The sequence below is a fragment of the Salvia hispanica genome, chromosome 1 (genome assembly GCF_029641045.1).
Source record: "Salvia hispanica isolate PSC_SH4W2 chromosome 1, Shi_PSC_v1, whole genome shotgun sequence".
NCBI classification, from domain to species: domain Eukaryota; kingdom Viridiplantae; phylum Streptophyta; class Magnoliopsida; order Lamiales; family Lamiaceae; genus Salvia; species Salvia hispanica.
Window position 1 is genome coordinate 5,670,043 of NC_142692.1, and position 18,137 is coordinate 5,688,179.

Sequence of the window (18,137 nt, forward strand, 5' to 3'; positions counted from 1 at the left end):
TATGTCGCCGACTGTAATAACTGTAAAGGCAGTGGAACATGAGAGAGACTGTCACCTTATAACATATCACATGGTTGAGATTGAGGTGTGACAGTGATGGAGGAGAAGATGTAAATAATTAATTTATGTTATATGTAATTTATTTTATTATTATCCCCTAATTCTTGATTTCCTCGTTACATTTGTTTTCTTATTCTCCCTCAATTATTGATTTCCACATCTCATCAAATCACGGATTAATTCTTGATTTTGGCATTTATTTAATAACAGTACCTCAATTCAACCTTTGATTTGTCATTTTCATTATTATAAATTTTGCCTTTATAGAGAGGATATTAGTTGGGAACAACAATCTCATCTTCTCCATAAAGTTGCACATGTATTCACTAAAATTAGATGCAAAAGGAAAGAGGATCACATTCCTTCCTATCAAGTTTTGGTGGATATTTTTATTTCATTTGTGTATTATTAATTGATTAATGGCATTTTCCCCATTTTTCGTAATATTAGTTTGACATTTTGGTTAAAATGAAGAAGAGCTTATTATTTGTTGTGATTTTTGGGGTATTTTGTTGGCATCGTTCCTCAGTTTCTTCAATTTGACTTCTAATTTTTGTTATAGCAAAGTCACAAAAATCTTTCTGTTGAAGCAACTTCTAGTTAGGTAGAGTGATTTGATGATGACGATAAACAATAATAGTACTATAAGATAATTATAACCTAATAAATAAAAAATAACAACAATGAAATTGAGGCATAAAGTTGTTGAATAAAATGGGGTTTGCCTACACCACGAAATCACTGCACATTTAAATTTGACTGCTACTAACTCTTGAACCTAGGAGTATTTTATACTCCACTTTTCATTTAAATCACAAAATTATTATAAACCCAATTATTGAAAAAAATATAAAGTTTAACAAATAAAATTTGAAAAAAGAAAAAGAAAAAGGAAAAATGAATCAAAGCAAGTTATATGAGCTTCCAAAGTGTACAAATTAATGTCGGTGTACATCGGAATAATGCGAAGGCGCAGTGTAGTGGAATTGTATGTAAAAATATACTCTCATGAGAATTTCATTTACAATATTTTATTGAATATCATATAAGTATAAAAAAAATATCAGATGTGTATTCAAAATCACCTGCTCCATATTAAATTTATCCAGTAGCCAGTGAATCTTAAATCAAACGTTTATTGACTTTGCAACTTCATTTAAAATGTATGGCTTTTAACGTAATAAAAGCAAAAGTTTCTTTTTAAATATAAATACGCAATAATTGCGTTGGCTCCATAATTTTAATATCAATGTAACATGAGTAAATCCGAATTGCTTTCGGCGAAATTTAAAGCAACTGAAGAAACATACATGTATGTATAATCCTTATCTCTTGTAAAATATTTTAAAATTAGAGAATTAGGATTGAGGCATTCTAATACTATTCCTTAAGTGATTATCAAACTATCTTGAAATAATAAAATAAATATGAATGTTGTATTTTCAAGAAAATCCATATCCCCACAAATCTCACCCACCGTCAAATGAAGTAAGGATTGGGAAAGTCAAGCCTAAAGTTTACCTACTACTACTAGTTTCATCGAATAATAATATAGTAGTACTAATATTTTAATTAGTATATGCCTTCGCACAAATTTATGCTCCATTGATTTGAATTGAAGGAATTCCTTGAGAAAAAATAACAAATAGGAGTCTTCATAACTTAAAATAAAAAATTGTGTGAATAATGATCCCTCGTAAAATTTACAAATTTCGATTTCGGGGGCTATTCAGTTTGCAAGTATATAATATATGATTAAATATGTATTATGTTTGATTCATAAGATCGAATCGTACAATTTAATTATAGATGAATAATCATTTGATAATTAGTCATAATCAACTTCTTTCGATTAAAATAATCTAACAACTCAATTCTAGATAATATATTTATGAAGTATTATTTTATATAGGAAACTGAACTCCACTTATATTTACACATGGATGGAATCATTAATCAATCAACCAATCTCCCTTTGTTCATCTAAATTCTAAAGACATAACCACTTATATTTACACATGGATGGAATCATTAATCAATCAACCAATCTCCCTTTGTTCATCTAAATTCTAAAGACATAAAATTTCACTAAAATATTCATGTACACAAACAAATACACTATACTTCTTAATCATTCACAAATGTCAAAAACTCAGTATCTAAAACTCACATTCCTTCAAGGTAGGCATATACGAGTAATATTTTTTGTCTTGTAACAAACCCATGTGATAATCAAGCCATGAATTTCAAGCCACTTTACAACAAATCAAAAAGTAAAAACCCCTCAATACTCAAACCACCACAGCACCTTTTTTCTCTATTTATCTTAACAATTAATCAAAACAAGAACTTAATAAATAAACATAACAAAATAGAGGATCTGTTTAGCCAGACAAGGCCCAACCATAATATCATAATGAGGACATATTCTATTTATATAGTGCATCATTTCAATTTATACCCATATAATTTTCTGTACACTCATACATTTACAAATGTACTACATATTCTAAAAATATCTATAATATGACCAAATAATCAACCAAATACACAAATGAAAAAACCCTAAATAAGCACTAATTACAATTAAACTCTCGCTAAATCTCATGGATATTGACGTTAATCTTTGCCATTAATGACAGTCTGTGTTTGACTCTATTGTTACTTACCAATAAAAATTTAAATTTTTTTAAAACTAATGCTTCAATCCTCTCTCTCTTCCCAATCATTCCATTAATCAATCATCAAATTCTTCACATTTTATTTCACCAGTGAAGCAATGGAAGAAAAGTGAAAAAAGACAACCCAACACAAAAGCAAAAAAGAAAAAAAGAAAATAGAAAAAAAGAAAAATACAGCATCGCCACCACCACCAACCCCACCTCCATTAATAACCAGAAGAGAAAAAGAAGTCTATTTTGAGATACCCTTTTGCTTCTTCTCTCCAATCTTGAACACCGCATCCGCCAATTTCGCAAAGCCAAGAAGCAATTGCAAAATCCCCAACCATAACCCTAGCATTTTCAAACTAAAATCAGCATCGAATTTCCAAGTGGGGCAGCTCGCAAATCTATCAACAAATTCAGTGGATTTCGCCACAGATGAAGCACATTGACTGCGCCCCATCAACCCCGGGAAAGTTCAAGATCGAGAAATCACCCTACAATAGGCTGCGGCTGCATTCGTATCTAGCTAAGCTCACTTTCTGGTCGCTTGTGTTTCTCGGATTGATCTATCTCTTCTTTTACAGATCACCATCTTCATCACCCCACACTACCTCAGATCCTTCTAGAAGGTCGCTTAGGTCCAGTTTCTATCGAGATGCTAACTTTGAGAAAAGAGTCAGGGCCTCAGCTAAGATTAGGTCCAGAAATGGGATTTCTGTTTTAGTAACCGGCGCCGCCGGTTTTGTCGGCACACACGTCTCCGCCGCCCTCAAGCGGCGGGGCGATGGCGTCGTCGGCCTTGATAATTTCAATCATTACTATGATCCCTCGCTCAAGAAGGCGAGGCAGGCTCTGTTGGAGCGCACAGGGGTGTATATTGTTGAGGGAGATATCAATGATGCTTCTCTGTTGAAGAAGCTTTTTGAAATCGTGCCTTTTACTCATGTTATGCATCTGGCAGCGCAGGCCGGAGTTCGTTATGCTATGGAGAATCCGAGCTCTTATGTTCATAGCAACATTGCTGGATTAGTCAGCTTGCTTGAGGTTTGCAAGGAAGCAAACCCTCAGCCTTCGATTGTGTGGGCTTCGAGTAGCTCTGTGTATGGATTGAACACCAAGGTGCCGTTTTCGGAGAGGGATAGGACTGATCAGCCTGCGAGTTTGTATGCTGCAACTAAGAAGGCTGGTGAGGAGATTGCACATACTTACAATCACATCTACGGGCTTTCCCTCACCGGATTGAGGTTCTTCACGGTTTATGGGCCGTGGGGGAGGCCTGATATGGCGTATTTCTTCTTCACTAGGGATATGTTGAAAGGGAAGTCGATTCCCATCTTTGAGGGTGCTAATCACGGGACTGTGGCTAGGGATTTCACCTACATTGATGATATAGTGAAGGGGTGTTTGGCTGCATTGGATACTGCTGAGAAGAGCACTGGCAGTGGTGGGAAGAAGAAGGGGCCGGCTCAGCTGCGGGTGTACAATCTGGGGAACACTTCGCCTGTGCCTGTATCGGATCTTGTGAGCATCTTGGAGAGATTGCTCAAGGTGAAGGCAAAGAGGTTGGTTATGAAGCTGCCTAGGAATGGGGATGTGCAGTTTACACATGCCAATATAAGTTTGGCGCAGAGGGAGCTCGGGTATAAGCCCACGACAGATCTGCAGACAGGGCTGAAGAAGTTTGCGCGGTGGTACCTCAGTTACTATGGGAGTGGCAAGAAGAGCGCGCAATGATAGTGGATACAAAAAGTTTTGGATTTGTGCGGTAGAACCCATTCTATTCTTTTCCATTCCTATTCTTATAATTGTTTCTTAATCTATATCTGTGTTTTGTTGGCACAATTGTTCTTGCTTTCGAGTATCATGATTTCATCGTATAAAGATGAGATTCCTGATCCCACGATTGAAGTTCTTGTGGCCTGTGGGCATTGATTGATTTCACCTGGTGTTTGTGATCTGCATCAAAGGCCACACAAGATATTGTCATTCATGGGATTGATTGTATTTGTTGTAGTTTACTTGTTGTAGAATTCATAAACTGGTGGAACAACTTGCTGATTTTGACGGACATGTGTTGATCCAAATCCGATTCAAATATAGCACTCGCTTTGCTGTTGTGTATCAATAAATGAACTTTGTTTCATGTTTCTGCACATTTTGAACTCATTAAGATGAAAAATGACAGTATTTCTGTTGAAGGTGTTACTGCTCATGCCCAATTTTCTTCCTTTTCTTGCTGCTTTGGACATGCTTACGACGACCTTAACTGTTTTTGCTTTGATATAAGATGTTTTACTGACTTGGTACTGATTTTGGCAATGTCTTTGTGGGATCTTCTAGAACCTTGTAAGTTGTTAGGGGTTTTTGTTTTCTTGTCTGGCATTAAGTGGATCTTGATTTAATGTGATCCCATTTAACTTCTTTAACCAAATTCAGTTTAGATTCCTAGATCAAGTGGGAATTTACCTGCACAGTTAGTGTAAGAAACAAAACATAGTTATATATTGATTGGAGGTGGTATTGAGGGATTGTAGCATTGAAAGTGGTTACTGTTTGAAGCAACACAAAAAAAAGCCCTATTGATTTTTCTTTGGAAAACTTAGGTTTCTGACCTAGGATGGAAATACTGATACAGATGCCAAGAAATTAGGGGAATACTACAAATCAAGAAATTTGCTTTTGCTTTTCAGTTAAAGAAAGAAAGAAAGTGGGGATTAATCATACTTCGCAGTTCTTCTTCATATTTTCGATTTTTAAATTGATAAGTCTTGACTTGGAAGTGAAGAGCGTTGCAATTTGGTTGAATTGCCGTTTAAAGGAAGTGACATGTAGCAATTGATTGCCTAAAAAGGCAAACGTTCTTCTTTCTTTTTTTCATCATTTGACAATACTTCAAATACTGAACTCGACACAATAGTAACTGGACCACTTTCTTTTCCTCTTCAAGAAAAAAAAATCAATAACGAATTCATAGTCACATTGAGATCCATACTGAAAAGTGAAAACTTGAGTTTATAGGTAATCTGTTGCTACTCAATCGATCTATTTTCTAAACAAAACTCCAATGGACACGCCTTTGAAGCTGAGAAAGGAAAGACAGGTAGGTTAGTGCTGGAGAAGTGAGATGTGTTGGCGGACGCGGATTTCTTCTTGTCCCCAGACAATCTTGTGTTGGGCAGTAGCAGATACTAACTTCTTGAAACCAACCACCACCGGTTAAGGAGCTCTGTAGGAACATGGTTTCATGGGACAGTGAGTGAAGGACTTGATGAAGCATCAGTTCATCGAAACACCTTCAAATTGAAGGGATCAAATCATGCAACTTGATAATGATAATGATGGTTGCTATGGAAAAAGAAGCCCATACAGAGTTCAGAAGTCATATTTTGCTCTTCCACTTCTCAAGATGAGGCATAGCATATCAGGGAGGTTATGGCGAGACGAAAGGTAGTAGTTCCAGGCCTCGAGCATCAGTCGTTTTCTTGATCCTTTAAAATGGACTACCTATGTCCCGAAATGAATTAGATTTTGAGAGAAAAAGTGTTGTTTAAAAACCTTAGCCAATAAATGAATAAGAAAAATCAGATTTTGTAGTCCATAAGCATGTTTTTTACCTTCACACCCAAAGGCATTCCATGCCTGCACCCTCTGGTGGCGTCCAATTATAAAGCGAGCACGGTAGGAAAAGCACCGAAGCACCACCAATCATGTCTTGGAAAGCCTCCCTTCTAGAGAACCTTTTCATGTTAAAGTTGGGTTCAGATTTAACAACCCATGCAAGAGCTAATTGGTCTCCAAGCATTCGAGAAGCTCGCATAAATTTTGAACTGTAAACTTCTAGTACTTCTTGTAAAAAAGCCACGCCCCTGTGGACAAAGAGTGTATTATTCATTCATATCAAGCCCTTTCATAAAATAGAACTAGAAGAATATACTCCGAAACTGCCACAGAACAATTTTCAGCTCTGTATGCCAAGGAGAAATCACAATGTACTTTTGAATTCCATCAGCAGTGCCCCTTACGGCAATGAATCCTGAATTTAGAGTTTGATCTTTGTTGTTGCGGAAGGTAAGAGCCAGATCAAAATCACGATAGTCAGAAAATATATCATCAAGGTCTCCTATTACTGCAATATCAGAATCCGTGAAAATGAAATGAGTTTCTGGTTCCCGGTCCTGTTTCAGCTTCTCAAGTCTTGTTTGTAGAAATATCTGCACAAGCAACAGATGTTGCAAATGAGAAGTACACACATTTCTTAGAAACAATCGATGTGGGAACATAGAGCTACTAAACTATAAATCAACTTTTTAAAGAAAATCCACCAAAATGTTCGGGAGATGGTTCTTACATATGATAAAACATTAGCTTCGACTTAAATATAAGTGAGGTAAAATACGCAAACAAAGGAAATTAACAGAGCATAGATATAACAATCCACTATCTTGTTCCTTGGGCAAACAAGAAAATTTAAAGGTTCACCAAGGAAGACGACTCAAAAGGCTTGCATTTGAATCAGCTGTTCTGACACATACTAGTTGACTACCATGTTTATATTCTTTATATAAAGTATCTAATACATACCACCAAACTTAGTTAAGCAGAGAATGATAAGAAAAGGAATGTCCTATTTCCGAACAGTGCTCTGTGCTCTTACAATGTACGACTTGATTCTTTGAAGCATCAACTTGTGTCTCGTATATTCACCTTTTATTGGTTGAATGGTGACACGATCTCTAGGCAGAGGAAGATCAGAGGTGGGATCAGTAAGAATGACAACATGGCATCCATACATAGCTTCCTATAATCATTTATGGAGCATCAAATTAGTAGGCTCAACTGAGACAAATTAAATGACATTGGCACAGATAGTGTGATTAATTTGACCCAGTTGGGAAGTGGTAATAAGATGGTGTCATCAATTCACGTCCCCATTACTGATGTATCATTATGGATGGATAGTAAACAAAGAAACAGCAAATGATCAATTGATTGTTCCAGGAACTTATGGTACTCCTATTAAAATTGTTGTTCCAGGAAACTTATAGCAAACAAACAGAAAATGACTAATTGATTACCAGTGGTTTACATAGAGCACTAGAAGAATCACAACCCCATGGCTTAGGACTAACCCTTGGGATAGATGAAAGGTGTAATGATTAAAGCACCAAGACAGCTATTGACTATGGATATCCGACCCACTGACTCCAGAAATGCTTTCCAAGATATTTTTTCTAATCGTACTCGTCGATGATACTCATCATTTGTGAAAATTAGATAATTGAAGCTTATATTACAGTCTACATTAAATGAAAAATGGACAGTTTCTGCAAAGCAAGTCAAATCTATTTAACAAACCAAAATGCCAACATGTCGCTTAAGCTATAATAAGAAGTTCAGCTTCAACTTATAGAAGCATGAAGAAAGAAAAAATTTATAACACAGAACACAGATATTCAGTGATATGATATCTAAACATCTCTTAAGTTATGTGAAAATGCCGGAAGAGAGGGAGGAGGACACAAGAGTGCGCACTTCCGATTACATCTTTCTTAGATGACAAATTACCATGCCGGTGAATAAAATCCAAATAATTCAACTACTGATAATTCAAAAACTCAGACGGTAGAACTGTGGATATCCTAACACGAATTTGAATTCTAGTTGGGAAAATAAAATTAAAAAAAACTGTGGATATCCTATACACAGTAATAATGCTGCATAGGATTGGGTCATAACTACACACAAAATCAAAATCATTTCAATAATGGTAGTTTTGAAAATCATAATAACAAATACCTGAACAAACTCTAAGAAAACATTCAAAATGGCCATCGACCTCTCCACCTTGTTATAGGACATGTTCCCAACAGTAACCAGCTCAGTTGTTCTACTGTCAGCAGTTGAGTTGTAGATAGTGAATACGGTGACTAAAGTTACAATTGGGAGACAGTTCTTACTAGGGAAGCTCCCAAATTGTGTTGTGTTAAGAGCCCTTGTTCCTGAAAATGTTGTAGGTTGAGCACTAAGGTAACGAATGATAAGTTTAACATAGTCATGCATTTGAGATGACATATAGCAAACAACACAAAAACTCTGTGTATAGATAAATTTGAGATGGAATAATCAATGTGATAAATGCCTAATATAGCAAATCCTCTGAAAAATCAATAAGGAAGTTGACAGAATACTTAGTTATTGGCTGACAACATATTTATATAGTGATTAAGATAATGTGCAGTTCCAGATACAGCGAAAATAGAAGCACCTTATCATTAAAACATGGATTAGACTAAATGAAGGAATTCAAATCTCATGAAGATAGAAGCTAAAACTTTTCCACAGAGAAGACGGAATTTATCCAACCATGGCATTGCAAACGGTCGGAAAGTCCCTCCCCAGCAGCAGGTCCCTTGATAAGAGGAACAGGCTTTGGCTTCTCCTTAGGCACATCCTGAAAATCCATTTGTTGATGGAGCTCCTTGACTGAAAGAAGAGCATCCTTATTTCCATTTCATACGCATAAAAACAAAATGAAATCATAAAGGAACATTGAAATGATCTACCTGAGAGCAAGCGGGTGATTAAAATGACCACCGAAAGAAGTAAAAGCAACCGATTCCATCCAACACATATTCTCTTTCCCAGCAGCATACTGGACTCCCTCAGACAGCTTAAATGAAATGAGTGCAGTGATTTGAACTGCAATATCAACAAAAATAATAATGTATGCAGCTTCCGTTGTTGTATGCACAAATTAGCAAACGGCATTACCCCCAAACACACATCCCCTGTAAAAAACGACATATAACACACTCCAATATTTTTCAGATTATCCCAAAATGTTAGGGTTTAAAGTTTAAACATCGATTCGTTTCATGCTTGCAACTTAGCAAAACACACATGCAATTCTACGCATGGAATAAGAATAGAAGGATAATTTGCTTCATTCTATCGCAAAAGTTGTCCATGAAAGTATTTGAAGATGAGATCAACTTACGTTAGTTACCAACTTTTAGCAGAAGCTCAGGATCCACGAAATCAAATTCCAGTCGCGTTTATCTGATTCTAGAGATCAAGCATCACTCGGGTCGGGCCTATCATAATATAGCCCGTGAAAATAGGATCGGCGGCCCTTTATTACTAGTAGGAGTATTATTTTCGTAAGTCAAAATAATTTATTTCTTTTTCATTACTTAGGTGGTGTTCGGTTTTCAACATAAAATAATACGAAGATACGAGATTGAGCTGTGAGATTATTTTAGTCATAGAGGTTAGCTATGACTAATTATTCCAGGATTATCCATCCAGGATTGAGTTGTGGGTGTTGAATTTCATGAACCAAACACACTACAAATTTCATTACTTATAGTACTACAGTAATATATTTTAAATAAACACTACTCCCTCTGTCTGCCATTAGGAGTCCCGGTCACTTTTACACACTCGTTTAATAAAAATTATAATAAATAGTTAAAGTTGAGAAATGGTAAGTTGAGAAATAGTTAAAATTATTCTCCCTCTCTTACTTTATCATTTATCCACTTTAACTATTTATTATCATTTTTACAAAACGAGTACGCAAAAGTGACCGAAATTCCTAATGGCGGACAAAGGGAGTAATATTTATGTAATATGAGGTATATTTGTTTTCACTAATATTTTAAATGTTTTAATCGCTTTTATTACTTGTCATTGCCCTTTTTAGCCCATTTATACACTATGTACAAGAGAAGTTTTGGAGAAATTTACAAATTACAGGATTGCAGGATAGCCATTTAATTTAAAAAATTATATTAAATTAAAAATGTATAAAGCTAAAAACGTGTGAATAAGTGGAGTGAGTGAGAGGTTTTACTATGTCATTTAAATTTGAAGAAATTTACAAGATTAATTATATTAAATTAAAAATGTATAACTAAAAGCCAATTAAACGTTTGATTAGAATTCCAAATAAGCAAGAATACTATTTTTATATAAAACCCCATTGATGGGTATATTCGTATATGAATCAGTGTACTTGGTATGATGATTTAAGACATAACAAAATGTGTATCATATTTCCAAGAAAGTCTACAAAAAGTGATTAGTGTATGCGAGTTGTTACATTATTAATGTTACAAACTATTTACAAGAAAGTCTAAAACAACTAACTACTCAGCGCGATACATAATTGCCATACTTCTTCGGTCACTTGGTTTGACATCGCGACTGAGAGTTAGGCACCTCTACGACCGGTGCCGTCTCAAATACCAACGGAGCGTCCTCTTCATGTTGTTCTTCTGCTATCCGACCTGCCACCGGTTCAGCCTCTTTGGCGTTAGTCGAAGATACAGAGATATCCATATCATAAAACCTTATCAAATTCTTTGACAACTAATTGAGCACCTAGTATGCAATGTTTTTTATGATCGTAATTGTATAACAAAGTCCAATGTCGAGAGATTGTGTTAGACAATTGAGTAATAATAATGAATGAATGGCATACGAATGTAGTGGAATATGAAAGAAATTGAGATGATTGACTTTGCATTTGAATGCATAAATACTAAATACTATAAGTTAATAAACTATAAAGAAAACGAGTATACTATTTCGTTACAAAAATTTGACATATGAATGCATAAAAATTGTCAACCCATTAATTGACACAATAGTAGATTGAGTCACGCAAAATATTACCAGTATAATGATCCTTTTAAATAATGCAGACTATCAATGACGCAACTGATCAACCGAAGTCGAAATTGTTTCAGAGCTTTGTTGGGATGAATTCGCCGTCTGAATATTGATAAATTCGGCAGTGTATGTTTGGACCAATATTACAAGGATGCGTGTCCAAGGGAGATGCATCTTTTATTATGTTTCCCATTTTCTGTTTGTGGAACACACGTGCTCGATCCAAAGCTCTAGATAGGAAAATACATAAATGATTAAATATAACGTATTTATCGGTATATATTACCAAATATAATGAATATTACCAGTATATATTGAGATTACCGGTGTACCGATAGTTTAAAATATGTATCGAAATCAATACATATCGAATCAAAGATACATATCACATATACCGATTAAATAATAATGTAATGTAATATTTTGAATTAAAATGATAAATATATCGATTAATAATTTATAAATCATTTATATATTTTTCGGTATATAAAGTTACACGAAACAGTATGGTATAACGGTATAGTGTACCGAAGTTAGGTATACTGTCCCGGTAAAGTATACCAAAGTTTGGTACGATATACCGAAATTTTGATACAGTTACCCATACTGAAAGTTCGATATATCGTAATTCGGTATACCGAAACTTTCGACATGGTATACGGAGGAGCTCTTCTATCGTATTTAAGGATGATTTTGATAAAGTGAGGAACATGAAAGGCAAAACAATGAAATGAGTGAACTTCGATGAATAATTTGATTCAAATATTCTTATTAAGCGTATTTACATTACATTGTTATAATTTTAGTCTGTCTGACCTATATAACTAATTCAATTTTCATTATAAATGTTTACAATATACAATAAAGAAATCTTGGAGCCCGATGTGACCTACCCAGCTTATGATGAAGAAACAATATTGCACGATGATTATGAAGAAGCAAGATTGAACACCAACATTGAAGTTTGTTGTATTAAAGTGGCAAAAACACGGGATGCGGCAGGGTTGACAGGGCCAATGTAATTGTTCTATGGTCTCGCGATTAGAGTAACAATATCAAAGAGTAAGTGACACGAATCCACATCAGTTCCACATAAATTAGTGATTTAACATTTACCTATATCAATATTTGTCCAGGCTTCAATATTACTGTAGGAATCCCTTTTAAGGCTAAAGATGTGTCTTAGTGTGTCGAAGAAGATGTATCTCCTGAGATACATACCATAGCGTCCAAAGTTTTTAACGCATTCAAAATAGATGAAATAAGACCACAATTTGAGAGAGTTTATATAGATGGAAAAGCTAAACTGAGAGTTGCTAAAATACAGTCGAAATTGTATTCAGGAGCAGCCCGTAACCCATCCGATTTATTGATTGTGCCTACTTAAGATCAAGTACGTACATGTGCAAACGTGTTGATACATACCATAGAAAAATATTACTTCATCATTCCACAAGAATATGCACTCTTTCCTTTTTAGTCCGTCCCACAAGAATATGTATTTTCTAATTTTGGAAACTCTTTTCTCTCTAATAAGGTGAGACTCATTCTCCACTAACAATGCTTTAATTACTTTTTCTTTCTACACTTTACCAATTTTACATTAAACCTTGTGCCCAACCAAAAATGCATCTTTTTTGGGACGAAGGGAGTATCAACTAATATTTGACATATGTCTTAAAGCAAGTTCCGCAAATACACCCACCTCTTGTGACTTGAAAAAAATGAAAAGCTTCAGTGGCTTTAAAGCATGTAGTGATGAATGTCATGGAGAAGAATTTTGATGATACAAACATTCAAATGAATAAGGATATAGGTGATTATATGTTCTGCAAATATAATTTGTTTTAAAGACGGTAGCTCCTCCTAACATTCAAATGAATAAGGATATAGGTGATTATATGTTCTGCAAATATAATTTGTTTTAAAGACGGTAGCTCCTCCTCAAATGAGTTTTTTACTGTAATTTGAAATTAGGATTCAACATTGACATCTTCCTACTCAATTGAAGTTACTTTCTAATTGTTCATAATTGAATTGTATTGTTAGATTTGCAATGCTTCTCCTTTTTGTGATTTGATCTTGGCATGGGTGGTATCACTATATTGCATAGTCTAATTTGGTCGAATAAGGTAGAGGTATCATCTAATGTTACTCCGTTCCTCATATAGGAAATACTTTGGATAATAATAGTATTGAAGGTACTCATTGAACATGTCGGCCGCACCTCCATAAATCAACTGCCTAATTGCATCGGTGCACTTCTGCATCAGCGATAGCCCGAGTCTATCGCTCGCGTCACATCTGAATAAAAAATTCTTGTACCGGACCTCTGGCGCCAACACGGTATGCAGAAAGAGTGGTCGGTACATTCTAAAGCGCCGAAGGAAAAATTACTCCCCCCACCGCAGGCCCTCAGCGAAGTAGTCGTCAAACAACTGTTGGTGGGCACCGACGTGGTCCTGGGCGACTGTACGTCGATGCTGGATCGGGAGAAATACCGCCGGCTAGGTATCCACACATACCTACTTACCTTATAGAACTCAAACATACCATTTTTGCTCTTGCGACATAGGATAAAAGCTTGATGCCATGGAACCATTACATACCATGCTCAATGAGCTCGAGGCTACCTCAATTTCTTTGGTTGTCAAAGCACGTTGCATTCGTGTTTTTGCCACAACCGTCGTTGGAGACAAAACCATTGTGATCAGCAAACAGTGTGTTTTACAAGATCGTACGGTACGTTATTTTGTTGGTCGTCGAATGTTTATTTGCAAAGTAATAGTAAATCATAAATTCTGGACTTTTCCTACAGGGCGTTAAAATCCAGGCTACTTTCCACGAGCTTTGCATGCTCGATTTGGTGGAATACTGAAGGAGGGGGGTTTTCCCTATACGCATTTTTCTTGTGAAGGAAAATAGTCCTCACAATTCCCTAGTAAATCATGCATTTCGGCTGGTTATGTTTTCAAAGACACAAATGTTTGAAGTGAATAAACCATAGTTTACAAAAATGACGTTTTAGTTTAAGTCATTTGGGGAAATTAGTCAGATTGTCAATATAGCGGACGAACCACTTTTTGGTGACTTCAACATCTTTAATTTTGATGTTAATTTTCGTTCCTTTCTCCCTCGCTGCTTACTTCTTACTCTTACAAATATTATTGGTGCGATTGTCAATTGTGGCCTGATTGTGACACGCTGTACATCTAGACTCATTGAAATACAACTATCAGATCCACAATACGAGTTGAATTATTGTTTAGTTTGCTCATTTGTTGAATGTATTTTAAACACATCTTTCCTCGGGAATAACATCCTCTATTGCACATTGTGGGAAGATATTGTAGACTTCTATCTTAAACAAATGGAAAGAGTTAAAGGGAAGATTCCTATTGCCATTGTAAAATTCTGCAAGCCTACTTTATTTCGAGGTGGGGATGGTTTTTAATTATTTATTTATAGAATGTATTTACTTTACAGTGTTGTTACTCGGAATAACTTATAAATTTAAAATTTCAGGAGTTGTTCGTGCGAGCACACATTATAGTGCATCTAGGGTACACAGTAATGCAAATATTGATGAAATTTCCAAATTGAAGGAGATGTTTGTTTTTGCCCCTTACATTTGTACGCGTTTGCTGTTACATAAGATTATTATAAGATTTAATCTCATTTAACTGTTTGATGGGTGGGGTATCCAAATTTACTTATTACTTTTGCTTGTAACCCAAATTGGCTAGAAATTATAAGATTGCTTGACCCCAAAGGATGGCGTCCAGTTGATCGGCTTGATATTGTATGTCGGGTTTTTCAAATCAAATTGGATAATTTTATTAGGGATCTTAAGAGTAAGAGACTTTTTGGACCTGTGAAAAGAGGTACGTTTGAGTCAATTGTTTAACTTTTTAAAATGTATTTTTTTTATACTCCCTCCGTTTTTAAAAAATAACAATTATTTTCATTTTTGGTTGTTCCTTAATAATAGAAACTTTAGAATGTTTCTACTTTAGGACATGGACCCCACAATTCACTAACTCTACTTTCATTACATTTTCTCTTCCTCTCTCTAACTTAAACCATTAGTCTTTTCCTCTTTATTTTACCAATTATTCTCACTTACTTTACCAATTATGCATTAAAACTCGTGCCGTTATAAATGTTTCTATTTTTTGAATACGGATGGAGTGTATATTTATGCTTTACAAAAATTTATGTTCAGTTGTTTACCCACCATATTATATTTTTTAAATAATTCAATATTTCGTGCATAGCACGGATGAGATACTAGTTTTGAATAGAAGGGAGAGTATTAGTAATATGGATGGAATTCCTCTAAAAAATATCAATGGGGGTTTATTTAGTGACATTTTTTGATAAAATTATAAGAAAATGAAACTAAATATGTGAATATATTCGAAGATCTATGATCTATCCTTATTTGATCAATTTAATCATAAATGGGTAAATTTAATGATACATTTGGGACCATTCAACCAACAATTTATTTGGAAATGAAAATTGTTTGCTCATGGAATTTATTTATCAGAAAAATCAATGTGGAAATTAGTTGATATGCTATATGCAAAATATATAAACGTCGAGGACTGAATTGCAAATCTGGTTGCGACACATATAAAAGCCCTTTCACTTCCGATTTTACCTTCGTTACTCTAGGGTTTTGCACACCATATCGCCACAGCAGCTGATCAGCTAGCCGCCGCGATCTTCAGCCGCTGCCATGGGTCGTATGCACAGCAGAGGGTAGCTTTCTTTGGTCCTCGCTTTCGCTCGATTGTCCGTGTTTATGGTTCTAATTATTGATACTGCATTTTATCGATTGTTTCAGTAAGGGTATTTCAGCGTCGGCACTTCCGTACAAGAGGACGCCCCCGAGCTGGCTCAAAATCTCATCCCAGGATGTACGTGATTACGGTGCCTTTTTACCGTTTTTCTAATCAGAAGATTTTCTCATTTGCAATTCATTAGATTGATATTGATATGCAATGCCTGTTGTGTTTATTTGAACTTTAAAATGAAATGTTGAACAATTTGATGATTTATTGTTATATGCTCTGTGATAACATGTTATTATCGTTTTTGTGTGATCTTTCTCATCGGTATTTCAGTGGGCATTCATGTAGCATAATTAGGTAATCCTGTATCTTTTGTTAGCTAATTTGGCTTGTGGTGAACAATTTCCTCCATAGGATGGGTTTTGTCTAGACATACAAGAAGGTTTTCATGTATGTTGTAGGATTTGTCACAATCTTTATAATCTCTGCTACTTTCATTAGAGGGCTGATGGTGAAAAAGGGGAGATAAGATTAAGGCTTAATAAGCATAACTGGCATAATTGTGAAGTTATGAATTTAAGGGTTTACAGTTTATATCTTAGTTATGATTTTCTCAGTCATTTTTGTTAAGTTCATAATTCTCATCCTCTAGTGTCTGTTATAGTAATTCTCTTCCACATTGTTGCTGCATTTCGTATTATTGTCATTTAACCATGATTCTATGTACTTTGAGTCTTACTTTGAATACAGGATGATTATGTAATCTTTGTTTGTTAGCCCTCAGTTCTCAAAAAGGAACTTGCGAAATTTGTTTCTAGACTACCCCTTGCGTTGATGTAGTTTAAAATTATTGTTATAAACTATCTTTGCATGCTGACACATGCTAGTCTTGTTATTAGATTTCATACATTTCTCTACTAGCAGATTTATTCAGACAGTTCATGTTTATCTCCTGATTCAGGTTGAAGAAAACATTTGTAAGTTTGCCAAAAAGGGCTTGACACCATCCCAGATCGGTGTTATTCTTCGTGATTCTCATGGCATTGCCCAGGTGAAGAGTGTCACTGGGAGCAAGATCTTGAGGATTCTCAAGGGCCATGGTATGCTTATTCAGTGTCTCATATTTTGTTCTCGTCATATTTGATGACTGTTGCAAGTTTCTAACTGTTATTTGTACACAGGGCTTGCTCCTGAGATTCCTGAGGATTTGTACCACCTTATTAAGAAAGCTGTTGCCATCAGGAAGCATCTTGAGAGGAACAGGAAGGACAAAGATTCCAAGTTCAGGCTCATTCTCGTTGAGAGCAGAATCCACAGGCTTGCTCGCTACTATAAGAAGACCAAGAAGCTTCCACCTGTCTGGAAGTAGTAAGTTCATTTTGACTTTTAATAACTAGGCCATTTCTGTAAACTATTCGTAAACCACCATCACGGGGTGACTTTGAAAAAAACAGATGATGTGTTCATGCTTATATCTTTCTGTCTTCAATGAGTACTGAGTAATTTGCTTGGTTTCTTTGCAGCGAGTCTACCACCGCCAGCACTCTCGTGGCCTAGAAGAGAATTTACTGGAGAAGAGGGTTTGTTAATCAAGTCCTATCTCAGTATAGGAGAGGTCCTGCTAGAATCTCTGTTATCCAAGACATTTTTCCTTAGTTGTTGTTGAGGCATGTTTTGATATATGACGAGTTTAATGGATCTTTTACTTTGTTAAAGGCTATTACTCATTGTGCTATTTATTTTGCCCTCGTCGCAAACTGCCTCTTTGGGCGTTTGCCTGAGTAATTATTTATGTTGCTTGTGATGTACGATGCATCCACCTTGAGTTCCTGCATTCTTTTATAGCATGCAGGTGCAACCGCATTCTTAATCAACCCTTTGTGTAAGAAGATTAATTAGTATGTGTTGCACATGATTAAATCTTTAGAGAATTAAA

At 35.4% G+C, this 18,137-nt stretch overlaps 3 protein-coding genes across 3 annotated transcripts; 2 read left to right on the forward strand and 1 right to left on the reverse strand.

Annotated features, from left to right (window-relative positions):
- Positions 1–2,884: 2,884 nt before the first annotated feature.
- LOC125222469 (UDP-glucuronate 4-epimerase 3-like) lies at positions 2,885–4,931 on the forward strand. The gene has a single exon (XM_048125107.2). It carries the CDS (start codon positions 3,162–3,164, stop codon positions 4,458–4,460), a length of 1,299 nt encoding a protein of 432 aa, XP_047981064.1. The 5' UTR covers positions 2,885–3,161; the 3' UTR covers positions 4,461–4,931.
- A 1,715-nt stretch (positions 4,932–6,646) lies between these two features.
- On the reverse strand, positions 6,647–8,798 carry LOC125221391 (uncharacterized). The gene is made up of 3 exons (XM_089059304.1): positions 8,523–8,798; positions 7,381–7,524; positions 6,647–6,937 (listed from the first exon to the last, which is right to left on the reverse strand). Exons 1-3 carry the CDS (start codon positions 8,796–8,798, stop codon positions 6,647–6,649), a joined length of 711 nt encoding a protein of 236 aa, XP_088915430.1.
- Positions 8,799–16,018: 7,220 nt separating this feature from the next.
- LOC125222415 (small ribosomal subunit protein uS15) lies at positions 16,019–17,936 on the forward strand. The gene is made up of 5 exons (XM_048125006.2): positions 16,019–16,169; positions 16,255–16,327; positions 17,163–17,301; positions 17,383–17,569; positions 17,725–17,936. Exons 1-5 carry the CDS (start codon positions 16,147–16,149, stop codon positions 17,756–17,758), a joined length of 456 nt encoding a protein of 151 aa, XP_047980963.1. The 5' UTR covers positions 16,019–16,146; the 3' UTR covers positions 17,759–17,936.
- The last annotated feature ends 201 nt before the right edge of the window (positions 17,937–18,137 follow it).